Source organism: Oncorhynchus mykiss, chromosome 2 (assembly GCF_057628025.1).
Source record: "Oncorhynchus mykiss isolate SJ-2025 chromosome 2, ASM5762802v1, whole genome shotgun sequence".
NCBI lineage: Eukaryota > Metazoa > Chordata > Actinopteri > Salmoniformes > Salmonidae > Oncorhynchus > Oncorhynchus mykiss.
In genome coordinates this window covers 69,797,475-69,819,727 of record NC_143023.1, presented here as the reverse complement: position 1 = coordinate 69,819,727, position 22,253 = coordinate 69,797,475, and the positions used below count along the sequence as shown (strand labels likewise).

The following is a 22,253-nucleotide window of genomic DNA, read 5'->3' as shown; positions in this document are numbered from 1 at the left end:
GTTCCTTTTTATTATCATTATTATTGAAAATTTAAAACTGTGATGGACTTGCCTTTTTGGAGCAGAAAACTTCTCACTGAAACAGACAACCAAACTGCTTGTACTGGCCACCTGCTGGCCATATAGAGTAGAATCAGGGTGTGATGAGAACGGGCATTCCCTGTACATTATTACGTTTTCAGATTGATCGGTTTTATTATATAGCACTTCAAAATAACAATGGACTTCAGTGGCTTCTTCAATGTATAAGTGGCTCAAGTTACAGTGGAGCGAGGTTTAATTAGACTTGAGATGAAATACTGTAAGAATTAATAGATACAGTGCTAATAGAAACAAAGTATATGTATTTACCTTTGACTGCAGCTTTAAAATATATATATTTGTTATATTGTCTGGCAAATTTCATGTCTGGCATCAAATGTGATACAAACTATATATTGTAGCCTTGGTGTTTGGCACGGGTATACATACTTAAATGATTGTTCAAACTGATAGAAAAATCTGGAAATTATTGATGACAAAATTGAATGGCTCAATGAAATGTATATGTTTTTAATAATTTTGGTACAACTACACATTTGGAGTATTTATTATAGGCCTGTTGAATAAATATAGAATACAGCCTGTGACAACCGCTTTTAACTGCCTGTGAAGATCATAAAACAGACATTGACATTCGTATGAAGTTGGAAATTCAATCAGATTTATGACAAATAACCTCATAAATGATTTATTCATTACGGTGTACTGTATTTCAAAAGTAGCGCCCCACATGGCCAATCCCCATAATTCAATGTTTAGAACCGTTTACACCCACCCTCTCGCCACCGCCCCCCTTCAATGCACAGGCGCACTAACTTTCACAAGGCCGCCATTTTGTGCGGAGCCCACTCTGCAAAAGCGGGAGAGGATTAAAACCGCAGGAGAAGAAGGGCGCAATTCTCAGCCATCTCGATCTGATTGAAGAACATACTCTGGGCTTTCTGTCGAATTCAGTGAGGAATTAAACGACGAAGAGCAGGTAAAGTAACAGTACTTTCCAGGAAAGGGGGCAGTTTTGCAGGAGCTTTAATCGGCCTCTAGGTGTCACGATGGGGCTCCCGGTCCAGGCGGTAGACGGGGGTGTTTGTCTCCCTCTATCGTTATCGAACATTCAGCAAAAAATACATTATAATCCAGAAGTTCAACGAAATGTCTCATTAAGGAGTATTTTTAGAGCTATATTAGTTTGCACTTTGGTATGGCTCGATCATTAAATACTTCAACGTGTTGGTTTAGTGTTTAGGCCAGGCGTCCATTTTATTTTTCTTCTTTGTGCCAAGATAGAAACTCGCGGCTGCTTATGAAGTCAGCGAGCGACAGATTGTAGCTCAGTACACGGAATTTACTAAATCTCACAATCATAATCTAACTAGTTAGACCCCTATCTACACAACGTTAGTTTTGTTAGCTAGTAAAGCCATCAATCGAAATTAGCTATAATTTACAAGATCGGTTTACTGTCAATATTGCCCCACCTTGATAACGGCCTTCGCAAAAGCTAACGTTAGTAACCCCTTCCGTTGATCAAACTAACGTTAAATAACTTTCTAATTAGCTAGTTAACGTTCACTATTTTAATATGACCACATTAACTATAACTTCTAGCGTTAGCTGACGAGCGTTTTAAAATGCTAAGGTCCTAGATGCAAAGACTTCACAATTTAGCAGACGCTATTTTTCTAGCAATATAAAAGTTAGCTGGCTTGGCTTGTTGTGCAGAACGAATTCAAACAAGGAAGATGCATAACGTAAATGTCTCCGGTAGTCATTAATGCGAGCGTTTCCACTAGTACAACGTCTTCCTCCGGCCTCAAATGAATGCGACTTATCTAAAAAAAAAAAAGATCTAGATGTCTCTGCTGCAGTTCGTCTTCCATCCAGTGTCCGCTGTCTGATTCAAAGCCTACTTTGAGCTACAACGGCACTAACGTAAGCGAGCTAGAATGGACAAAAACAGGGTAGAGCTCCCTCTACAACCCGGCTGGTAGCGGTACAAAAACATGACTCCCTATGTGACTTCATGTCCACTATCAAAACGCTGGCCATGTTCACTGTGAATGAATGTCACATCATACTTGTAGGTTGTTTTTAATAATACCAGGTCAGCCACATTTGCTAGACTGGCTTAACTAGCTACGGATGTGTCTGCATTCAATACATGCAGTAGGTTTATGTAGACGTTCAACTTGTTTGTCTTCCCCACAGGTTGAGTGTCAGGTAACAGTCAGGAGAGTTGAGTGAGAAATTGAGCAAGCCAAGCAGATCTAGAAAGATGAAGTATTCCTTTCTAGTGCAGGTAACAATTTAGAAAGCTGGGGAAGTTGCATTATGTTTGAGATCTTGCCTGAACTGAACTGCCATTTTCAGTCTGTTAGGCCTTGCTAGATTGATCATACGTCCTGGTACACTTTCAACATTTATTAATAAATGGTTATGCGTTAAGGTTACATTTTTAGAATGTGTGCTGATTGGTTTTGGGGTGATTCTCTCAGGTGTTACCGATGGACGGAGCGCCAACAGATGTTGTGGTTGAGGCCAAGGACTTCACCTATGAGGGGGAGGAGGTGGTGGCAGACCTGCTCCAGCAAGCAGCAGAAGGGGTGATGGACCAGCAGCCAGAGGGAGTTGCTGGTCTGGATACCCAGCAGCTGGTGGAGGGAGTCAATGTGGAGATGATGGTAATGGACTCCCTGGACCCGGCCCTGCTGCAGTTGAAGACTGAGGTGATGGATGCCCCTGTGGCTACAGCCCACGAGGCCACGGTCACCACGGTGGATGAGACCCAGATAATCACTCTGCAGGTTGTCAACATGGATGAGCAGCAGCTGGGGGGCCTCGGGGAGCTACAGCTGGTCCAGGTCCCTGTCTCTGCTGTCCCTGTCACCCAGGCCACTGTAGAGGCGCTACAGGGCACCTTCGTGGACACCACGGCCATGCCCAAAGATGGAAACCCTGTTATCTGCCACACCCTGCCCCTGCCAGAGGGATTCCAGGTAAGAGAGACTGCACTTCATGACTAAATATTACATTAATTCAGAACTAATGGGAGCATATTTCACTATGGGTGTACAACAATGTTTTCTACCACACGTGCCTATCTAAATGTACTAGTCGTAGAGAAATTAAAAACACTACTGCTTCTTCAGGTGGTGAAGGTGGGTGCGAATGGTGAGGTGGAAACAGTGGAGCAGGATGAGCTCCAGCACCAAGAGGAACAGCAGGTCCAGCCTGAGGAGGAGGAGGAGGAGGAGGAGGAGGAGCTGCAGTGTGAGCCCCAGCCTGAAGAACCACAATGGTCCAAGGACCCCGACTACCAGCCCCCTGCCAAGAAGACCATCAAGAAGGCAAAAAAGAGCACGCTGCGCTACAACACAGAGGGGGATAAAGACAACATGGACGTGTCTGTGTATGATTTTGAGGAGGAGCAGCAGGAAGGGATGCTCTCTGAGGTCAATGCAGAGAAGGTGGTGGGCAACATGAAACCCCCCAAACCCACCAAAATTAAGAAGAAGGGTAAGATTACCCCTTCTTTCTGTGTCCTTTGTTTATGAGGTATTTTGTAACTCAAGTTGTGGTGCTAAATGCCTCTGCAAGTGCTGACTTTGTATGCTCCAGGTGTGAAGAAAACATTCCAGTGTGAGCTGTGTAGCTACACCTGTCCCCGCCGCTCCAACTTGGACCGACACATGAAAAGTCACACAGATGAGAGGCCCCACAAGTGCCATCTGTGTGGAAGGGCCTTCAGGACTGTTACCCTGCTAAGGAACCACCTCAACACACACACAGGTATGGTGACATCATAGGCACATTGACAGACAATTCTATATTCCTGTCCATATTACCATGTTAGATACTATTATAACTTTATTTCTGTTTACAGGTACCAGACCACACAAGTGTCAAGATTGTGACATGGCCTTCGTGACCAGTGGAGAGCTGGTCCGACATCGTCGCTACAAGCACACTCATGAGAAACCCTTCAAGTGCTCCATGTGTGACTATGCCAGTGTAGAGGTGAGCAAGCTAAAGCGGCACATCCGTTCCCACACTGGGGAGCGTCCGTTCCAGTGCAGTCTGTGCAGCTACGCCAGCAGAGACACCTACAAGCTGAAGAGACACATGAGGACACACTCGGGTGAGGCACAGCTGCAGGGATACTGTGTTAACACAATTAGTGACTGGCCTGATTTGTTGAACTTGTACACTCATGTTTTCCTGCTTTGTTTTCCAGGAGAGAAGCCGTACGAGTGCTATATTTGCCACGCCCGTTTCACCCAGAGTGGAACCATGAAGATGCACATCCTGCAGAAGCACACAGAGAACGTGGCTAAGTTCCACTGCCCCCACTGTGACACAGTCATCGCCCGAAAGAGTGACCTGGGTTAGATAGCTAGTCATTGACTTTTGGCCTGATTATCCCAATATGTTGACAGCATAATTTGTAAATCTCCACCGTAAACTTAATTGTGACTAGGGCTGTTGCGGTGACCGTATTGGCGGTCACGAGTCATGAAGGAAGTAAAATTCCACATGACTGTTTAGTCACGGTAATTAGGCTTCTCCAAGCTCTGCTGCTGATGGTCATTAGTAGCCTACCGAACTTGCTAACTGCCTGGTACTCGGCACTCTATTGTCCCTCTAATTACTCTGACATCAATGCAAATGTAATTGGAAATCTAATCAAATACTTCAGGAGCTCATGTTGCGCAACATTCCTATAGGCTATGCAATTGCGCAAGAAAACAGAGTGATGGCCTCTACAAAAAAAGAGGAGGACCCCATCAGCTTTCTATAGGCTAGGCCTAACTATATTTATTTCTCAACTTTCCTAATATTCAGCACATTGCTTATATTTACAACAGGGGTATAGCCTACCTGGCTGGCATGACAATGAACCATGGGGAAAGCGTCCCCTATTTGCTATTTAAATGCACAGATGACATGTATTTTTTTCATGCTGCACCTGTTTTGTTTCATTCTAAATCGAAACAAATTTCCCACGTATATTATTTAGTACATGTAAAGTTAAGATAAATCAAGAATAGTCTGATGGGTGACCGTATTAGCCGATCACTTGTGAATTATTGTTGTTTTTTTGGTGCTAGTGGTTGTATTAATTTGGGATCTATTCCATCCCGCAGCTGTCCCAGACTACGTTTAGAATATTTATTTGTCGCACAGAATAGAATAGGTTGACTTTTGTACTATGGGGGATAGTAGATTGACATAGGCTAGTGCTTTAGCTGTTCGTTAAGTCTACTCATCTTGTTGGCTGACAGTAAATGTGGACATTTCTTCCAATATTTTCAATATGCACCTCGGAATTGGATAAGGATGTGTCTGTCTTCACTTTAGCCTGTGAGAAAGACCTGATCACATGATGGGGAGCCGTGTGAATGAGAGGTGCTTAGCTCAGGGTGAAGGGCACAGCACACCGGGCCAAGGGCACAACAGCCACTGGCCGCAAAAGGCCTGGATTTTTTTTAGGGTGTATTATGGCCACAAAGGGGGTGCCGTCGTAAAATTTGAGGCATTATCAAGTGCTTGTGTGAATGAGAGGTTAATGAAGTATTTTCAACCTGCTCAAAATCAAAGCAGAGCTCAGTCTTTCAAGCAACTTTTTTCTAATCATCATTAGTTGCATCATGCAGCCTTACATGGAACCCAAACTGGCTGTGCGTGTGCGCCATCGTGCATACACGTGTTTTGTCCCCCCACACCAAACACGATCACAACGCGCAGGTTAAAATATCAAAACAAACGGAACCAATTACGTTCATTTGGGGACAGGTGGAAAGCATTAAACATTTATGGCAATTTAGCTAGGCTGGCTTGCACTTGCTAGCTAATTTGTCCTATTTAGCTAGCAGGCTAATTTGTCCTGGGATATAAACATTGAGCTGTTATTTTACCTGAAATGCACAAGGTCCTCAACTCCGACAATTAATCCACAGATAAAACGGTCAACCGAATCATTTTTAGTCATCTTTTCCTTCCATTATTTTTCTTCTTTAAACTTAGATGGTGATTGGCATCTAAACTTTCATAGTATTACCACGACGACCGACAAAACAGTTTGTCTCTTTGGGCGCAATAATTGAATAATTTAGATTTCTAAATGTATTTTGCAACGCTTGCGCCGTGAGCGGTATAGTCAGGGTGAACATATAGCCCAACGTTTGTAGAACAAGTTACATTAATAACTCTAAATTAAGCATATAGAAGTACCTATTTTTATGTTAACCGCTCAACACAGAATAGCCGCATGAGCGCACTCCCTCAAATCGTTGGGAGAAAATATCCTTTCTATTTTATTCAGCTTTGTTCAATTGTATTCTTCATACTATTAAATAGGGTTGCACATTTTGGGGAATATTCAGAGGTGGAAACTTTGTGGGAATATATGAGAATTAATGGAAATAAATGCAAATACATTTTAATGCCATTTTAAATGTGATGTTTTTTGCATTGGATATATTTACCATATCATATGGAGACAGAAATATAAACCTTTTACCTTATCATAAGTAGACATAATTGCACATGATTAAATCCTCCCCCCAAAAATAAATAAAACAATTTAGTCACGAATTGACCTTTAATTAAATGAGTTGACTCTTCAAATGGGATGATTTCACTGAACAATAAAAGGGAATATTGAATGATCCCCACTGATCCATCTCATCTCCCAAAAAATGATAGTCTAAAAACTAAAGCGTTGGTTGTCTTCCTCAGGCTTCCATGTCTTCTCCAAGGACCTCCTCAATGTCCACCTCTTGAACATCAGACTCTGAGGCCTCATCTTCACGGTCACTTTCCAACCCTGTTGAGGACGGCTCGTTGTCAGGCTCAAAAAGCCTCAATGGCCACCAATTTTTCAACCCTTGCATTTAAAAAATATTTTTTACATTTTACCTTTATTTAACTAGGCAAGTCAGTTAAGACCAAATTCTTATTTTCAATGACGGCCTAGGAACACTGGGTTAACTGCCTTGTTCAAGGGCATAATGACAGATTTTTACCTTGTCAGCTCGGGAATTCGATCTTGCAACCTTTCGGTTACAAGTCCAATGCTCTAACCACTAGGCTACCTGCCACCCCATTAGTCAGCCTGTTGCGTGCTTTGGTGTGTGTGTGTCTTCCCTAACAAGGACCAGTTGCCCTCTGAGTCGTCTGAAGTTGGTGGGATTTGGAGGATGATGGAGGCAACGGGTGAAAAGAACCTCAGATCTACAAAGTCCCTTCCACCCGGTGGCTGATGAGATATGTTGGCACGATTGTCATATTGCATCTCTATCCCAAAGCCCTTGCTTGGAAGTGTACTTTGCCAGACTGCAAGGAACCTTGCCCTCATCCAGGCCACTGTGGCGAGACACAGTAGTGATGACACCATAGGCCTTGTTGATCTCTGTACCAGATAGGATGCTCTTGCCAGCATACTTGGCGTCTAACATGTACACTGCGGCGTGTATGGGCTTCAGGCAGAGGTCTTCGCTTTTTAAAGTATTTCAGAACTGCAGTTTCCTCTGCTTGGAGTAACAGTGAAGAGGGCAGGGCAGTACAGATTTCTTCTCTTACATCTGCAAGCAGAGTCTGAACATCAGACAGGATGGCATTGTCTCCCTCAATCCGTGCAATGGCTACTGCTATATGTTTCAAGCTGCTTACCACTCTCCCAAAATACATAATCCAGGAGGATCCTCTTGATGGGGCTGTCCATATCGGCAGACTGTGATATGGCCATTTCTTGGAGAGACTCCTTCATTTTTAGGAGACTATCAAACATGATGCCAACACCACCCCAACGGGTGTTGCTGGGCAGCTTCAATGTGGTGCTTTTATTCTTCTCACTTTGCTTGGTGAGGTAGATTGCTGCTATAACTTGATGACGCTTTACATAGCTAATCATTTCCTTGGCTCTCTGTGGAGTGTATCCATTGTTTTCAGTGGCACGGTGTTCTGGAGAAGTAGATTCCAAGCATGAGCAGCACAGCCAATGGGTGTGATGTGAGGGTAGGACTCCTCCACTTTAGACCAAGCAGCCTTCATGTTCGCAGCATTGTCTGTCACCATTGCAAATATCTTCTGTGGTCCAAGGTCATTGACTGCCTTTAGCTCATCGGTAATGTAGTGTCTGTTGTCCCTTGTGTATGTGCTCTTGTAGAATACTGGTTGAGGGGTGGAGATGATGTAGTTAATTATTCCTTGCCCACGAACATTCGACCACCCATCAGAGATGGTTGAGACAGTCTGCTTTCTCTATGATTTGCTTGACCTTCACTTGAACGCTGCATCCAGTAAATTAGTAGATAAAGCATGTCTGGTTGGAGGGGTGTATGCTGGCAAATAACATTCAGAAATCTCTTCCAATACACATTGCCTGTGAGCATCAGAGGTGAACCAGTTGCGTACACAGCTCGAACAAGACATTCATCAGCATTTCTCTGACTACTTTCCTCCATTGGGTCATGAGCTGTTGCTGTAGATAAGGTGTCTGATTCATCATTTTTACTCAAATAGAAGTATAGGGACTTTTGTCAGAGGTTGCTTGTTTTGAGCGCTGAGGGAACTTTATGCACTTGATCAGATGATTCTGCATCTTTGTTGCATTCTTCAGATATGATTTGTCACAGCATTTGCAAATGGACAGCTTTTCCTTCTACATTAGCTGCAGTGAAATGTCTCCACGCATCAGATAGTGCCCGTGGCATTTTCCTATAAAGATTAGGGGGAAAAATTGTACAAAACCCCAAATACAATTCCATGTACAGATAAGTGGTTAAACAGTTAGATTAAACAACTCCTTTGTAAGATTAATATTTAAAATTAAACATGTATGGAAACAGGTGAATTAACACTCCTCAGTTAGCAGGCTCAATGAAGCTAAAACCCACATGGTAGCAAAAACTAACTAGCAGAAATTAACAAGTTAGAAATGATTTGAATACAATTTGCTGTAGGATACTATTTACTAGTTAACAAAAAATCCTGTATGTCCTAAAAAAATATATTCGCCCCACCCAGTATTGCAATCAAAACTTACCAGAAATCATGTAGTCCTTGGCTCAGACAGTGTAGTAGTGTGGGCTCAATAGCATCTCATTAGTGTGCAATATCTTGAGAATCAGCTGTACATGTGATGAAGAGTGCACTTGAACATACCTGCGATGGAAGAATGCACTGTGCATGCAGAGGGTTGCAATTCCATTGAATTGTGGATCGTTTAACCAAAATATGCCACAGGACCTAGAATTGCCTTGTGTATCCCACAAAAAAGGTTCACTGTTATAAGCTAACTGTTTTGATGAATTTAAGCAAAAATTTCCTGGAAAGTTTGCAACCCTACAATTTAAATAATGCCACAGAATATTAAGCAAATCTCGTCTGCTAAATGAACTAGTACCTAACATAAGGACAGAGTATTCTGTTCTTCTGAAATAGACTACATTTTCTTCATATCATGTTTCTTCAGACCTGTCTAAAATAAATGATGGATTTATTGTTAAGGTGTAGGCTATATTACATGGATTTATTGTGGTGTAGGCTATATTACATGGATTTATTGTGACGGTGTAGGCTATATTACATGGATTTATTGTGACGGTGTAGGCTATATTACATGGATTTATTGTGACGGTGTAGGCTATATTACATGGATTTATTGTGACGTGTATGCTATATTACATGGATTTATTGTGACGGTGTAGGCTATATTACATGGATTTATTGTGACTGTGTATGCTATATTACATGGATTTATTGTGACGGTGTAGGCTATATTACATGGATTTATTGTGACTGTGTATGCTATATTACATGGATTTATTGTGATGGTGTAGGCTATATTACATGGATTTATTGTGACTGTGTATGCTATATTACATGGATTTATTGTGACGGTGTAGGCTATATTACATGGATTTATTGTGACGGTGTAGGCTATATTACATGGATTTATTGTGACGGTGTATGCTATATTACATGGATTTATTGTGACGGTGTAGGCTATATTACATGGATTTATTGTGACTGTGTATGCTATATTACATGGATTTATTGTGACGGTGTAGGCTATATTACATGGATTTATTGTGACGGTGTAGGCTATATTACATGGATTTATTGTGACTGTGTATGCTATATTACATGGATTTATTGTGACGGTGTAGGCTATATTACATGGATTTATTGTGGTGTATGCTATATTACATGGATTTATTGTGACGGTGTAGGCTATATTACATGGATTTATTGTGACGGTGTAGGCTATATTACATGGATTTATTGTGACGGTGTAGGCTATATTACATGGATTTATTGTGACTGTATGCTATATTACATGGATTTATTGTGACGGTGTAGGCTATATTACATGGATTTCTTGTGACGGTGTAGGCTATATTACATGGATTTCTTGTGACGGTGTAGGCTATATTACATGGATTTATTGTGACGGTGTAGGCTATATTACATGGATTTATTGTGGTGTATGCTATATTACATGGATTTATTGTGACGGTGTAGGCTATATTACATGGATTTATTGTGACGGTGTAGGCTATATTACATGAATTTATTGTGACTGTGTATGCTATATTACATGGATTTATTGTGACTGTATGCTATATTACATGGATTTATTGTGACTGTGTATGCTATATTACATGGATTTATTGTGACGGTGTAGGCTATATTACATGGATTTATTGTGACGGTGTAGGCTATATTACATGGATTTATTGTGACGGTGTAGGCTATATTACATGGATTTATTGTGACGGTGTAGGCTATATTACATGGATTTATTGTGACGGTGTAGGCTATATTACATGGATTTGTGACGGTGTAGGCTATATTACATGGATTTATTGTGACGGTGTAGGCTATATTACATGGATTTATTGTGACGGTGTAGGCTATATTACATGGATTTATTGTGACGGTGTAGGCTATATTACATGGATTTATTGGACTTTTTAAAATGTAAATGTTCCAATTGTCTGCATCATTGGCTTGTAGGCTGTGTGTGGAAGCCAGGAGATGCTAAATGTGTTTGTTAATTAACGGTAAATTACAGGGAGACCGACAGTTATTTGCTTGACATTCACCGGCTGACAATTTCGTGATCGCCACAGCCATAATTGTGACTGAACTTGTTTATATTGATGACATCTCTCGCAATAAGCTTTTTTTTGCCCCCTTCTCCTCCCCTTCAGGTGTCCACCTGCGAAAACAGCACTCGTTCATTGAGCAGGGCAGGAAATGTCGTTACTGTGATGCTGTGTTCCACGAGCGCTATGCACTCATCCAGCACCAGAAGTCCCACAAGAACGAGAAACGCTTCAAGTGTGACCAGTGTGATTACTGCTGCAGACAGGTGAGGTCCTGTTGTCTCTAACCTGGGATGATAGAGAATCTAGGCTGGAGTAAATATTAGGGGTATGAACGATTAAACCAGGGGTCGGAACCGGTTCAGGGAACAGAACTCGAAAACTGGAATGGAAGTGATCAATACTTTTCCTGTATAGAACCATTATTTTAAACTCATTAGATCCGGTTAATAACCTTTTGCTTTGCGGACATGTTTTTCCAGTCCCACAAAAAAAATGCTACAAAGCACCTATGCAAAACCCTCCTTTCAATCAGAAACTTCTTCCAGTGTCTGCCTGCCATCTGAAAATATTTGCCTGTGTGTGCGCATGTAGGCTTCCTTTCCCTCCCCCCGCAGACGCTGTAGCCTAGCCTATGGACGTTAAAACAGCAATTCATATGATTGTGAGAGACATGTTTAATTGGAGAAGAATGGATTCACCTTTTTAATGCTAGTTTAGGATACTATAGTTATCACATTTCACAACTACTTTTTAAAATTCTGCTGCCGCACTGCAAAAACAAGCTCGTTAGCTAGCTTCTCGGGTCCAACGTTAAGCCAACTCTGAAGTTCAGACATTAAAAGTTCCTCCGTTTAAGCCGCCCCTCCATTGGTATAATTCTCTGGGCCTAATTCAGATAATGCATGTCATCACCAGATGCCCAGCGCTTTAAGCCACGCTGCCTCCACCCTTTATCCCCCCCCAGAGGTTTAAAAAGGAACAGAAAGAAATGATAAAAAACTGTACTTTTTTGTTCTAACCAGTTTTACTGGTCAGAACAGTGAAACAAAAAACAGTGGTTCTGTTTTAGAACAAAACGATTGGAAAATAGTTTTGGACCCAACCCCTGATTTAAACTTTTTGTTAAAAAAAAATGTAAAAAAAAAAATGTAATTGTTAATATTAAGAAAACAACAAAATTAAAATCACAGTGCCGTTAACAGGTCCTGATCATCATAAAGTTTAAAAAATGAACACAAGGCCTGCCTAACCCGGTTTGTTACAGCATTGTAATGCATGTAGGGCCTCCCAAGTGACGCAGCAGTCTAAGGCACTGCATCGCAGTGTTGAGGCGTCAGTCCTTTTTTTTTTTTTTAAAGGGAGGGGGGTTATTTTATTTTTATTAACCCCTCCCCCACCCCCCTTTTCAGAGGACAAATATCTTCGTTTTTTTACAGCTTTTTTGCTACATATACATGGTACTTTTATTTAAAGCAGTCACATAACAGTAATACATTACCAAACATAAGCTCTTTAATCACCACTCTCAGCTCGTCCCTTCTTTCACTATAGACCACCCTTGTTTGGTTTCCATGTGCCATATATATTTAAATTGTGCTATGATGTTTTACAAAATGTAATCGTTATATTATCCACATATTGTGAGCTAAAGATGAATACCTTTCCTACGGGTATTATTATATTGTTTGTTGACTAACTACGGCTATCCAAATCACCCAAAACTGTTATTTGTAAGGTACATTTTAAGTGCATGTTGTGATTAATTAATTAATTATTATTTTTCGACATTTTTTTTTTGTTGCCATTCCTGAACCTGTGACCAGAAACGAGCTATATAGGGGCAATTCCAGAATAAATAATCTATTGATTCTGTCTCTTCGTGGCAAAATCTACAGAGCTGTGATTGTTGTATGCTCCATATACAGCTCTGGAAAAACATGGAGACCACTGCAAAATGATCATTTTCTTTGGTTGTACTATTTATAGGGTAAAATGAGAATAATATTTTTTATTCTATAAACTACTGACATTTCTCCCAAATTCCTATTAAAAATATTGTCATTTAGAGCATTTATTTGCAGAAATGACAACTGGTCAAAATAACAAAGATGCAGTGTTGTCAAACCTCAAATAATGCAAAGAAAATAAGTTGATATTCATTTTTAAACAACACAATACTAAGGTTTTAACTTAGGAAGAGTTCACAAATCAATATTGCTCTCCACCACCAACATGCTCTCCACCAGACTTTCACATTGATGTTGGGGGACTTTATGCCACTCCTGGCAGCAAAACTTCAAGCAGCTTGGCTTTGTTTGATGGGTTGTGACCATCCATCTTCCTCTTGATCACATTCCAGAGGTTTTCAATGGGGTTCAGGTTTAGAGATTGGACTGGCCATGACAGGGTCTTGATCTGGTGGTCCTACATCCACACCTTGATTGACCTGGCTGTGTGGCATAGAAAATTGTCCTGCGGTTAGGCAAGGGTTTGGCCGGGGGTCTTTCCTTAGCTCATCATGCTCTAGCGACTCCTTGTAGCTGGCCTGGTGCCTGCAACCTGACTGCAGTCGTCAGTTGAACGGTGTTTCCTCTGACACATTGGTGGGTCTGGCTTCCGGGTTTAGCGAGCAGGCGTTAAGAAGCAGCGCTTCAAATTGCACTAAGCTATATGGAATTGTTTATGAAGGTCATACCAAGGACGATTTAGCTATTGATTTAGAATTTTAAGACCCCTTGAAGTATTTTATATATATATATATATATATATATATATATATATATATATATATATATATATATATATATATATATATATATATATATATATATATATATATATATATATATATATATATATATATATATATATATATATATATATATGATAAACAATTATTTTGGGCATCACTGCTATTAGTTTGAATAACAGATTCACTACATGGAACAACAGATGGGAAGTTTGTTCTGAAGTGTCTGTCCTATATCTGAGAGGGATAAAAAAAAAAAAAAAAAGCCATGTATTTAACCCCTTACTTTTGGCTCTAAACAGTCTCCATATTTACTTCCATTAATTATTTTCAACTGGTACCCGGGACCTTCAAACTTGTCTCCTAGAGCAAAACAACTGACATGTTCGTGAAAGTCTCATATTAGTGTGTTAGTGTGTAACCCAAACTGTTCGGACGCTACAGACAGAAGTTGGCAAATCGGCTGTACAGATTTTAGACGAGTCCCAAGACGCTTGTGGGGGTCATAGAGCAAGAGAACATCATCATATTCGTGAGTCATCTTTCCATAGAGGGGTCATAATAATGATGATGGCGATGATCATAAGAGCAAAGCTGAGAACACCATTGTGTTTGTGAGAGTCATCTTTCAATAGAAAGCTCTGCCACCTTTCACCGCAGATGGGGTGTCTCATGGTCTGACCGCTCTAGCTCTGCCACCTTTCACCGCAGATGGGATGTCTCATGGTCTGACAAACACCGCTCTAGCTCTGCCACCTTTCACCGCAGATGGGATGTCTCCTGGTCTGATAAACACCGCTCTAGCTCTGCCACCTTTCACCGCAGATGGGATGTCTCCTGGTCTGATAAACATCGCTCTAGCTCTGCCACCTTTCACCGCAGATGCGGAAAGGCGATATCTGCAAATGCGGGGGATTGAGACGCAGCTTAAACAGATGGATTTTTATTAATTTACGTTAATTAGATTTCCGCGGGGGGCGCCAATTGTAGGCTAACGGTTAAGCTAGGAATATTTTTTGCGCTGATGTCGTTGTGTGAATTTAGATCGGACCCTAAACCCTTACCTTCCTGCCAATGACCTTGATTGGATATTCAGTGACAAAGGAGGACTGAATTCATAGGCCAGCATCCTACATTAACTAGGGATGTGACAAATGGATGTTTTTTTTTCATGTTTAAACTGCCTTTTTTTAAATCAGTTTTTCATTAAAACAATAAGAAAGTGTAATAACATTCCATGTGAAATCCTATTGTGCTGTATAACCACTAGGGGCAGTGAAGTTCTACCGCAGTCATAAAGTAGGCTAAGGCATCTGGAATCTGCTTTGTGGCTGCCTGAAAAGCCAGGTGAGATTTTGTCCTGACGACCGCTGTTAATTCACATTGACTCGTGTTCCTTCCATTTGTTATGTGCATTAGCTACTCTAGCCAAGTGATCACACTTCTTCTCCCTGCATTCTCTTTTCCCTGCATTAGGCCTACCTGTCTCTCTCACAGTTTTGATCTGATCGCTCCCTCTACACACACACACACACACGTGTGTTGCGCGCCCAAGCTCACATTAAGCCTACGAAAATGACTGCCTACAAAAACATATCTAACTGACGGGATACACTAACAAAGCTGTAGACCAGCAACATTCCTTGCCAAATCATGACATTTTTTTCACAATTTCAAAATGGACTGATTGATTTAAAGTAGAGAAATACGTGTTCCAACCCTGAACTGCAGTTCTGGAAAAATATATGTGTTTTGTCTATTTTAGGCATCTTTTTTTGCGAACTGCTATAGTGTTCTGTTTCGAATAGGTTACAACCCCCCCCCCTAAACCCTGGCAGGTTCTGGACTGAAATAGGCAACAAAAACATTGTTTTGATGAAGGCAAATAGTGTATTCATTAGTCTCTGGGCCTACTTTGTTTCATGTTTAACAAAAGCCTGCCCACTAAGTTTAAGCTCACAAATCAAACATAGGGCAAAAGAAAGCAACATGCCAAATGAGGGTATATATTGGTAAAAAGGGGGAAGAATTTTGGCTTTCTAATGCTGTGAATTGGGCTTTGACTGAACCAGTATCGTGATAATTGTTCCATGTCAACCATGAAAACACGAAGCAGACAACTCTTTGGTCCTTTAAAAACATGCTTTATGTAAAATAGTGTGCTATAGCTTGGGAAATGAATAAAATGTGACTATGGATGACAACATAATGATCGTCCAGGACCTAGCTGTTAAACAGAAACAAACGAAACAGGTATAGGCTAACCTGAATTTGTCAAATTTTAAAAACTCTCGTTTTGCTCTTAGTTTATAAATGGTTTCATAATGAATACACCCCTGGCTGAGAGAGGGCGTGTGCGATGGTGCGATCAAAATGCACCATATGAGTAAACTGTTGACAATAGACCCATAACTGATCTAAATGGTTGGATAATCAGGCCTAGGCTTTATGGTACTCCGTGTATATATGTTATTCCTCGTCTTATTATTTTTATCTGTTATTTAACTCTGCGTCGTTGAGAATGGTTTGTAAATCAAGCATTTCACAGTGAAGTCTACAACTCTTGTATTTGCTGCATTTGGCAAATCTAATTTGAGTTTAGGCTGTTATTTCATCATGAAGCATTCAAAACGGGACATTTGAGTGGTTGTCTTGCTCTTCACTGTAATCGGAGGGCTAATATCGATACTATGCATGTCGGTCTCTAAGTCTCCGTAAGGAGACTGACTGCATATTTTTTTAGTTTTATTATTAAAAGCATTCATGTTTAAAATGTCAAATTGTTTGCACAGTCAACTGACACCGCATTTACCACACTAGCTATGTGTGACGTCTGAAATGTATGTAGTTTGTTCTTTTCTTTTAATGTTCTGTATTATGTAATGATTTATGTGGACCCAGGAAGAGTAGCTGCTGCAATCACCACAACAAATGGGATCGTAATAAAATACCACCCCCCCCCCCCCCCTCCTAAAAAACAATCGAATTGGCCTACATCACTGCAGTTTAGTCTGAGACAATAATTGTGTACTCATTTGATAACAATAATAATTTTCCTCATTGCATTGTTGTAGCCTAGGTAGAACAATGTTATTGCCTAATAACGTAGGCCTAATCAATAGTGGAGCTTTGCGTCCCTGACTGCTGCCGAGCGCAGCCTGGAGGAATGCACATACAGTTGAAATCGGAAGTTTACATACACTTAGGTTGGAGTCATTAAAACTTGTTTTAAAATGTCCTCTAGTCTGATGAAACAAAAATAGAACTGTGAGGAGGAAAAAGGGGGAGGCTTGAAAGCCGAAGAACACCATCCCAACCGTGAAGCATAGGGGTGGCAGCATCATGTTGTGGGGTTGCTTTGCTTCAGGAGGGACTGGTGCACTTCACAAAATATATGGCATCATGAGGAAGGACATTATGTGGATATATTGAAGCAATATCTCAAGACATCAGTCAGGAAGTGAAAGCTTGTTCTCAAATGGGTCTTCCAAATGGACAATGACCCCAAGCACACTTCCAAAGTTGGTGCAAAATGGCTTAAGGACATTTTGTCAAGGTATTGGAGTGGCCATCACAAAGCTCTGACCTCAATCCTATAGAAGATTTGTGGACAGAACTGAAAAGGTGTGGGTGAGCAAGGAGGCCTACAAACCTGACTCAGTTGCACCAGCTTTGTTAGGAGGAATTGGCCAAAATTCACCCAATTTATTGTGGGACGCTTGTTGAAGGCTACCCGACACATTTGATCCAAGTTAAACAGTCTAAAGGCAATGCTACCAAATACTAATTGAGTGTATGTAAACTTCTGACCCACTGGGAATGTGATGAAAGAAATACAAGCTGAAATAAATCATTCTCTACTATTATTCTGACATTAACATAAAGTGGTGATCCTAACTGACCTAAGACAGTGAATTTTCTCTAGGATTAAATGTCAGGAATTGTGAAACTGAGTTTAAATGTATTTGGCTAAGATGTATGTAAATGTATGACTCCAACTGTATCTACCATTTCATACTTTTTTTTTTCTTGCACTTTGACAGGTAAATATTTGTAGCCCTAATATTTAGCTAATCGTCTACACAACTCTAGCCTCTATTCCTGCACATGTTGTTTATTGGGCTACAAATTAAATGTAAAGTTATGATGAACTTCACAGGGTGGTGAAGGTTCAAGGTGATGAGCTTGTTGCTCTTTTTCAATAAATATCCAGGGTCTTATTCTGGTGACATGATCATCGATGCTTGGCTGCCGTTTGACAAATACAAATAATATCGCTCTTATCCATAATAATCTCATGTAGGCTATAGGTGTGCTCTAGCCAACAGTGTGTGAATACAGTACTGTTTCTGCACACTGTTTGCTAGAACGCAAGTGAAAATACCAGAGTGGGCACAATCACTATATAGCGGATTTGTTTTTGTGAGAACCATCAGAGTTGAAAATGCAATGGAAACTCATTTAACTTGTATTTTTTATTCGGTACATGGGAATTTGTTTTTATCTGCACTACGTTGTCTCACACAGCCTTTTATCTGCAACAATTCATTTTGATGGAAACTCATCTCTTCTGGGAAAATGCGCATATTGTTTTTATGCAGATTTTAGAATATTCACATGAAAATCTGTTGCCAGAAGGATGGAAACCTAGTTTATGACCATGAACACGCACTGGGTGGTCTGTTTTACCTCCTTAATAATAGGCGTGCAGTAGGATATACAGCGTGCAGTAGGATATACAGCAGTAGGATGCTTTGATCAGTTGATTGACCGTTGTAGGCTACTGTAGAACAAACTTTCCTCTAGTGTGGATGCTCACTAACAGTTAAAGTCATGTGTAATTTATAGTTATCATCCTTTAACGGATGTCCCTTAACACTTAAAGTGGTAAATGCTGCCCTCTAGCGGATAATATGAATATGGTATGAATACAGTAGTGGTTCTCAACCAGGGATTGATTTGATAGAAATCACGACTGCAACATTGATCACCTAGTAAAAAGGGATTCAATATTCCCTGCTATTTTGTTTTAATGATCATTTTGGAGGGGGAAGGTTAAAAACAGACAGTCAAGTTTCAAGCGCTCTGGAAGGGCCAGGTGAAAATATATATTTTCCTCAGGGGGACCATCCATTTTAATTTCATTGCAATTACCTCCAGGTGTCCCTCAATATAAAAATGTTCACTCATTATGGATACTGGACAATCAGCATAGTTTTGAGATGGAGTTGGTAAAAGTTTTCTGTCCTTGTGTTTTTCTTGCTGTCCTTGCATTGACTAGGAGCGCCACATGCTGATGCACAGGCGCACCCACACAGGAGAGAAGCCTTACGCCTGTAGCCAGTGTGAGAAGACCTTCCGTCAGAAGCAGCTCCTGGACATGCACTTCCGGCGTTACCATGACCCCAACTTTGTGCCCACCGCCTTTGTGTGCACCAAGTGTGGCAAGGCCTTCACCCGCAGGGTATGGACACTTACTCAAACACATATTTATTGAGTGGAAGAATACATCCATTGTTTTTGGTATAGCCCTTCATTTGATCCTTTTGTTAAACTCTCCTCAGAACACCATGGCCAGACATGCAGAGAACTGTAACGGGGATCCTAGTGAAGGAGAGAACGGATCCCCACCCAAGAGGGGACGAGGTGGGAGGAAGAGGAAGATGCGCTCAAGGAAGGACGAAGACGATGATGATGACGATGACGACAGTGGTGAGGCCCTTTCTAATACTGAAACATATCTAATGGTAGTGTCCTATAAACTATTGCTCTTTGGATGTAATGAGATCAGTGTTAAGACTCTTAACTTCACACCTCCAGAGGACAATGCTGATCCTGAGCTGGATGACATTGATGAAGAGGATGAGGAGGCTGAGGAAGCACTGCTGGAGGAAGAGGAGGAGGAGATGATGGAGTTGGAGCAGGCTCCACCCACCAAACCTATTCCTGCCCCTGTAGAGCCACCTGTCAAGAGGAAACGCGGCAGACCTCCCAAGAATATTCCCAAACCCTCCCCTCCCGCCAAAGCCAGCAAGGCTGCCCCCAAAAGCAAGGCTGCTGCAGGTGAGTTAAATCTCCCTGATCCAATATCATGCAATGTTTAAATCAAGGATGGCAACGAATCTGCGATTCTCAAGTTTCCCATGTGTATCAAGAATAGGCCACCACCCAAAGGACATCCAGTCAACATGACACAACTGTGGGAAAGCATTGTAGTCCACCTGGGCCAGTATCTCTTTGGAACGCTTTCAACACTTTGTAGAGTCCATGCCATGATGAATTGAGGCTGTTTTGAGGGCAAAAGTGCCTGCACTTAGTATTTTTTTTAACATTCTGGGTAAATTGATCTGCGGTTCTACAAAAAGGGGACGGGCTGCCAGTTGCCCATCCCTGGTCTAAATCTATGCCCAGTTTATGCTTTACTGACCATTTTAATGTTGAGTTATAATACCGGGTGTTATCTGTCTCCTCAGCTGCAGCCGTCATCCAGGTGGAGGATGAGAATACCGGCGCCATAGAGAACATCATAGTGAAGAAGGAGCAAGAGGCTGAGCAGGCTGCCCCAGAGGTGGTGGTGGAGCAACCAGAGGAGGCAGGGGTGGAGACGGTGGAGCTGCCTGTAGCAGACCCTGCCCCCAACGGAGACCTCACCCCTGAGATGATCCTCAGCATGATGGACCGGTGATCTACCCCACACAGACTGCTCAAAGACATCCCCTTGTCTCAACCTTTCCCTTCAACAAGTCTACCCTCTTCATACGATCTGCCATCTTACAAACCACTCTGCTTTACACTTTTGGTTTTTGTCTTAAACTAATCGGTGTGTTTTCTTATCACTCTCAAACCCACTTCCTTCCATGCATTCACTGTAACAGTTTAAGTTCTAGCTGCTTGGTCTGTAGAAATGTAGATCTTTTTTTGTGGGAGGAATGTTGTAGAAACGTGTAATAATGAATCCCTTCATGGAGGGATGGTAGCTGAGGTTTGACACGTGGACATTTTCTCTTTTTTCCCTCCAACTAATAAACTATTTTCTTAACCTGTTTGTGAGCTTGACATGGCAACAGTGAGTGCCAGTAATTTCAGCCTTGTTATCTAGGACCTCTGCGGTAGACTAAAACTATTACTTTCACTGTCAAAGGAAGTCCTTCCATTTTTTAACACTTTATTCACTGCATATTACATTTTACTTACTGTTATACTTGTCACATTATGGAGTTTGTAGAGGCTTTTACATTAACTACTATAATCGGGGACAGTGACATGCATCGGCCCACAAAGTTTTTAAGACTGCAGTTATGTTGTACAAACGGTCATCGGCTGGTTTTGCCTGTAAATACTTTTTTAGTTTTATTACAAACATATTTGAATCTTTTTCTAGTGATCTAAAAAACTTTAATGCTGGGAGAAAGGAACTATTAACCATAGCTGTTTGGAACACAGGCAGTATGGAGATTTCTAATCTCTTACATGGGAGGCTTTGCCCACCCTGTAAATCATGTTGGAGATATGATCTTTCCAGTTTTGAGTTTTTTAGCCTGAATATCTACTGTTCTTTTTGGAGGTACAGAGGTTGGAAGCTTTACTCACTCTTAACCTACCGAACATCTCGACCGCATGGACTAATGTTAGAGGTTTTGAAAGATGACCATGTACGTCTTGTTTTGCTTTTCAAGATAAGGTAGAGAGATTGGGATGTAAATTGCGCCCATGTTCTGGAAAGCTAGAATCTAGTTGTGTGTTAAACTGTAAAGGAGGGAGGTGTCCACTTGAACTAGCTTCAGGTCTTAACTGTAAAGGAAAGATTATTAAGGCTTTGGTAATCTTGTGAAGCAGAACCTTTCTCCCAGTTCACTGTTCATTTCTCAAACCATTTTGTCCTAATGGTGCAGTTGTGTTGTGGGATGTATACAGACGCGGTCAGAGGGCCTTGTGGAATTCTGATTAGGAGGCTCAAAAAGGGGAGAAGAGAACTATAAGGGAAAGATATTTTGTATAAAGGTTGTTAGTCGTTTCAGAGAACAATGTTCTTTCTTTCGTAGACCATTTGACGCTGATACAACATGAAGCTTCCTTCTATATGTAATTGCATTTAAATTGCTTTTGTCAAGCTCTTAAAAATTATAGGTTGATGCATTTTTGTACCTGGCTGTACTGTGTGAATTTTACAATGATCTGAAAACCAACATAAATACATGTATTGTTGGGTTGAGAGGGCATGTTGGTATGCGGAATGTCTTACTGTACAGCTAATAAAAAGATATTGGCCTACTCCTGTTTTTTTCCTTTGTATTTTTTGTTGAAGTGCGTTTGACGTTACTATGTTATTGCAGAAGATCATGTAAGGA

The 22,253-nt window shown here is 41.0% G+C and overlaps 1 protein-coding gene across 2 annotated transcripts; it reads left to right on the top strand.

The window, feature by feature from the left end:
- Nucleotides 1-785: 785 nt before the first annotated feature.
- Nucleotides 786-22,176, top strand: LOC110494911 (transcriptional repressor CTCF). 2 transcript variants are annotated; one of them, XM_021570256.3, is made up of 11 exons: nt 786-1,021; nt 2,535-3,035; nt 3,189-3,555; nt 3,658-3,828; nt 3,923-4,177; nt 4,274-4,423; nt 11,259-11,419; nt 19,187-19,369; nt 19,470-19,617; nt 19,726-19,968; nt 20,379-22,176. In XM_021570256.3, exons 2-11 carry the CDS (start codon nt 2,544-2,546, stop codon nt 20,588-20,590), a joined length of 2,382 nt encoding a protein of 793 aa, XP_021425931.3. In that variant the 5' UTR covers nt 786-1,021; nt 2,535-2,543; the 3' UTR covers nt 20,591-22,176. The 2 variants fall into 2 exon arrangements, with proteins under 2 accessions (XP_021425931.3, XP_021425923.3); XM_021570248.3 differs by lacking the exon at nt 786-1,021 and adding an exon at nt 2,246-2,338.
- The last annotated feature ends 77 nt before the right edge of the window (nt 22,177-22,253 follow it).

Excerpts from the sequence above, each read along its gene's own strand:
- LOC110494911 (XM_021570248.3), top strand. The coding sequence starts at position 2,315 with ATGAAGTATTCCTTTCTAGTGCAG. Across the intron at positions 3,036-3,188 it reads CCCTGCCAGAGGGATTCCAG|GTGGTGAAGGTGGGTGCGAA; the intron begins GTAAGAGAGACT and ends CTGCTTCTTCAG. Across the intron at positions 19,618-19,725 it reads TGATGACGATGACGACAGTG|AGGACAATGCTGATCCTGAG; the intron begins GTGAGGCCCTTT and ends TCACACCTCCAG.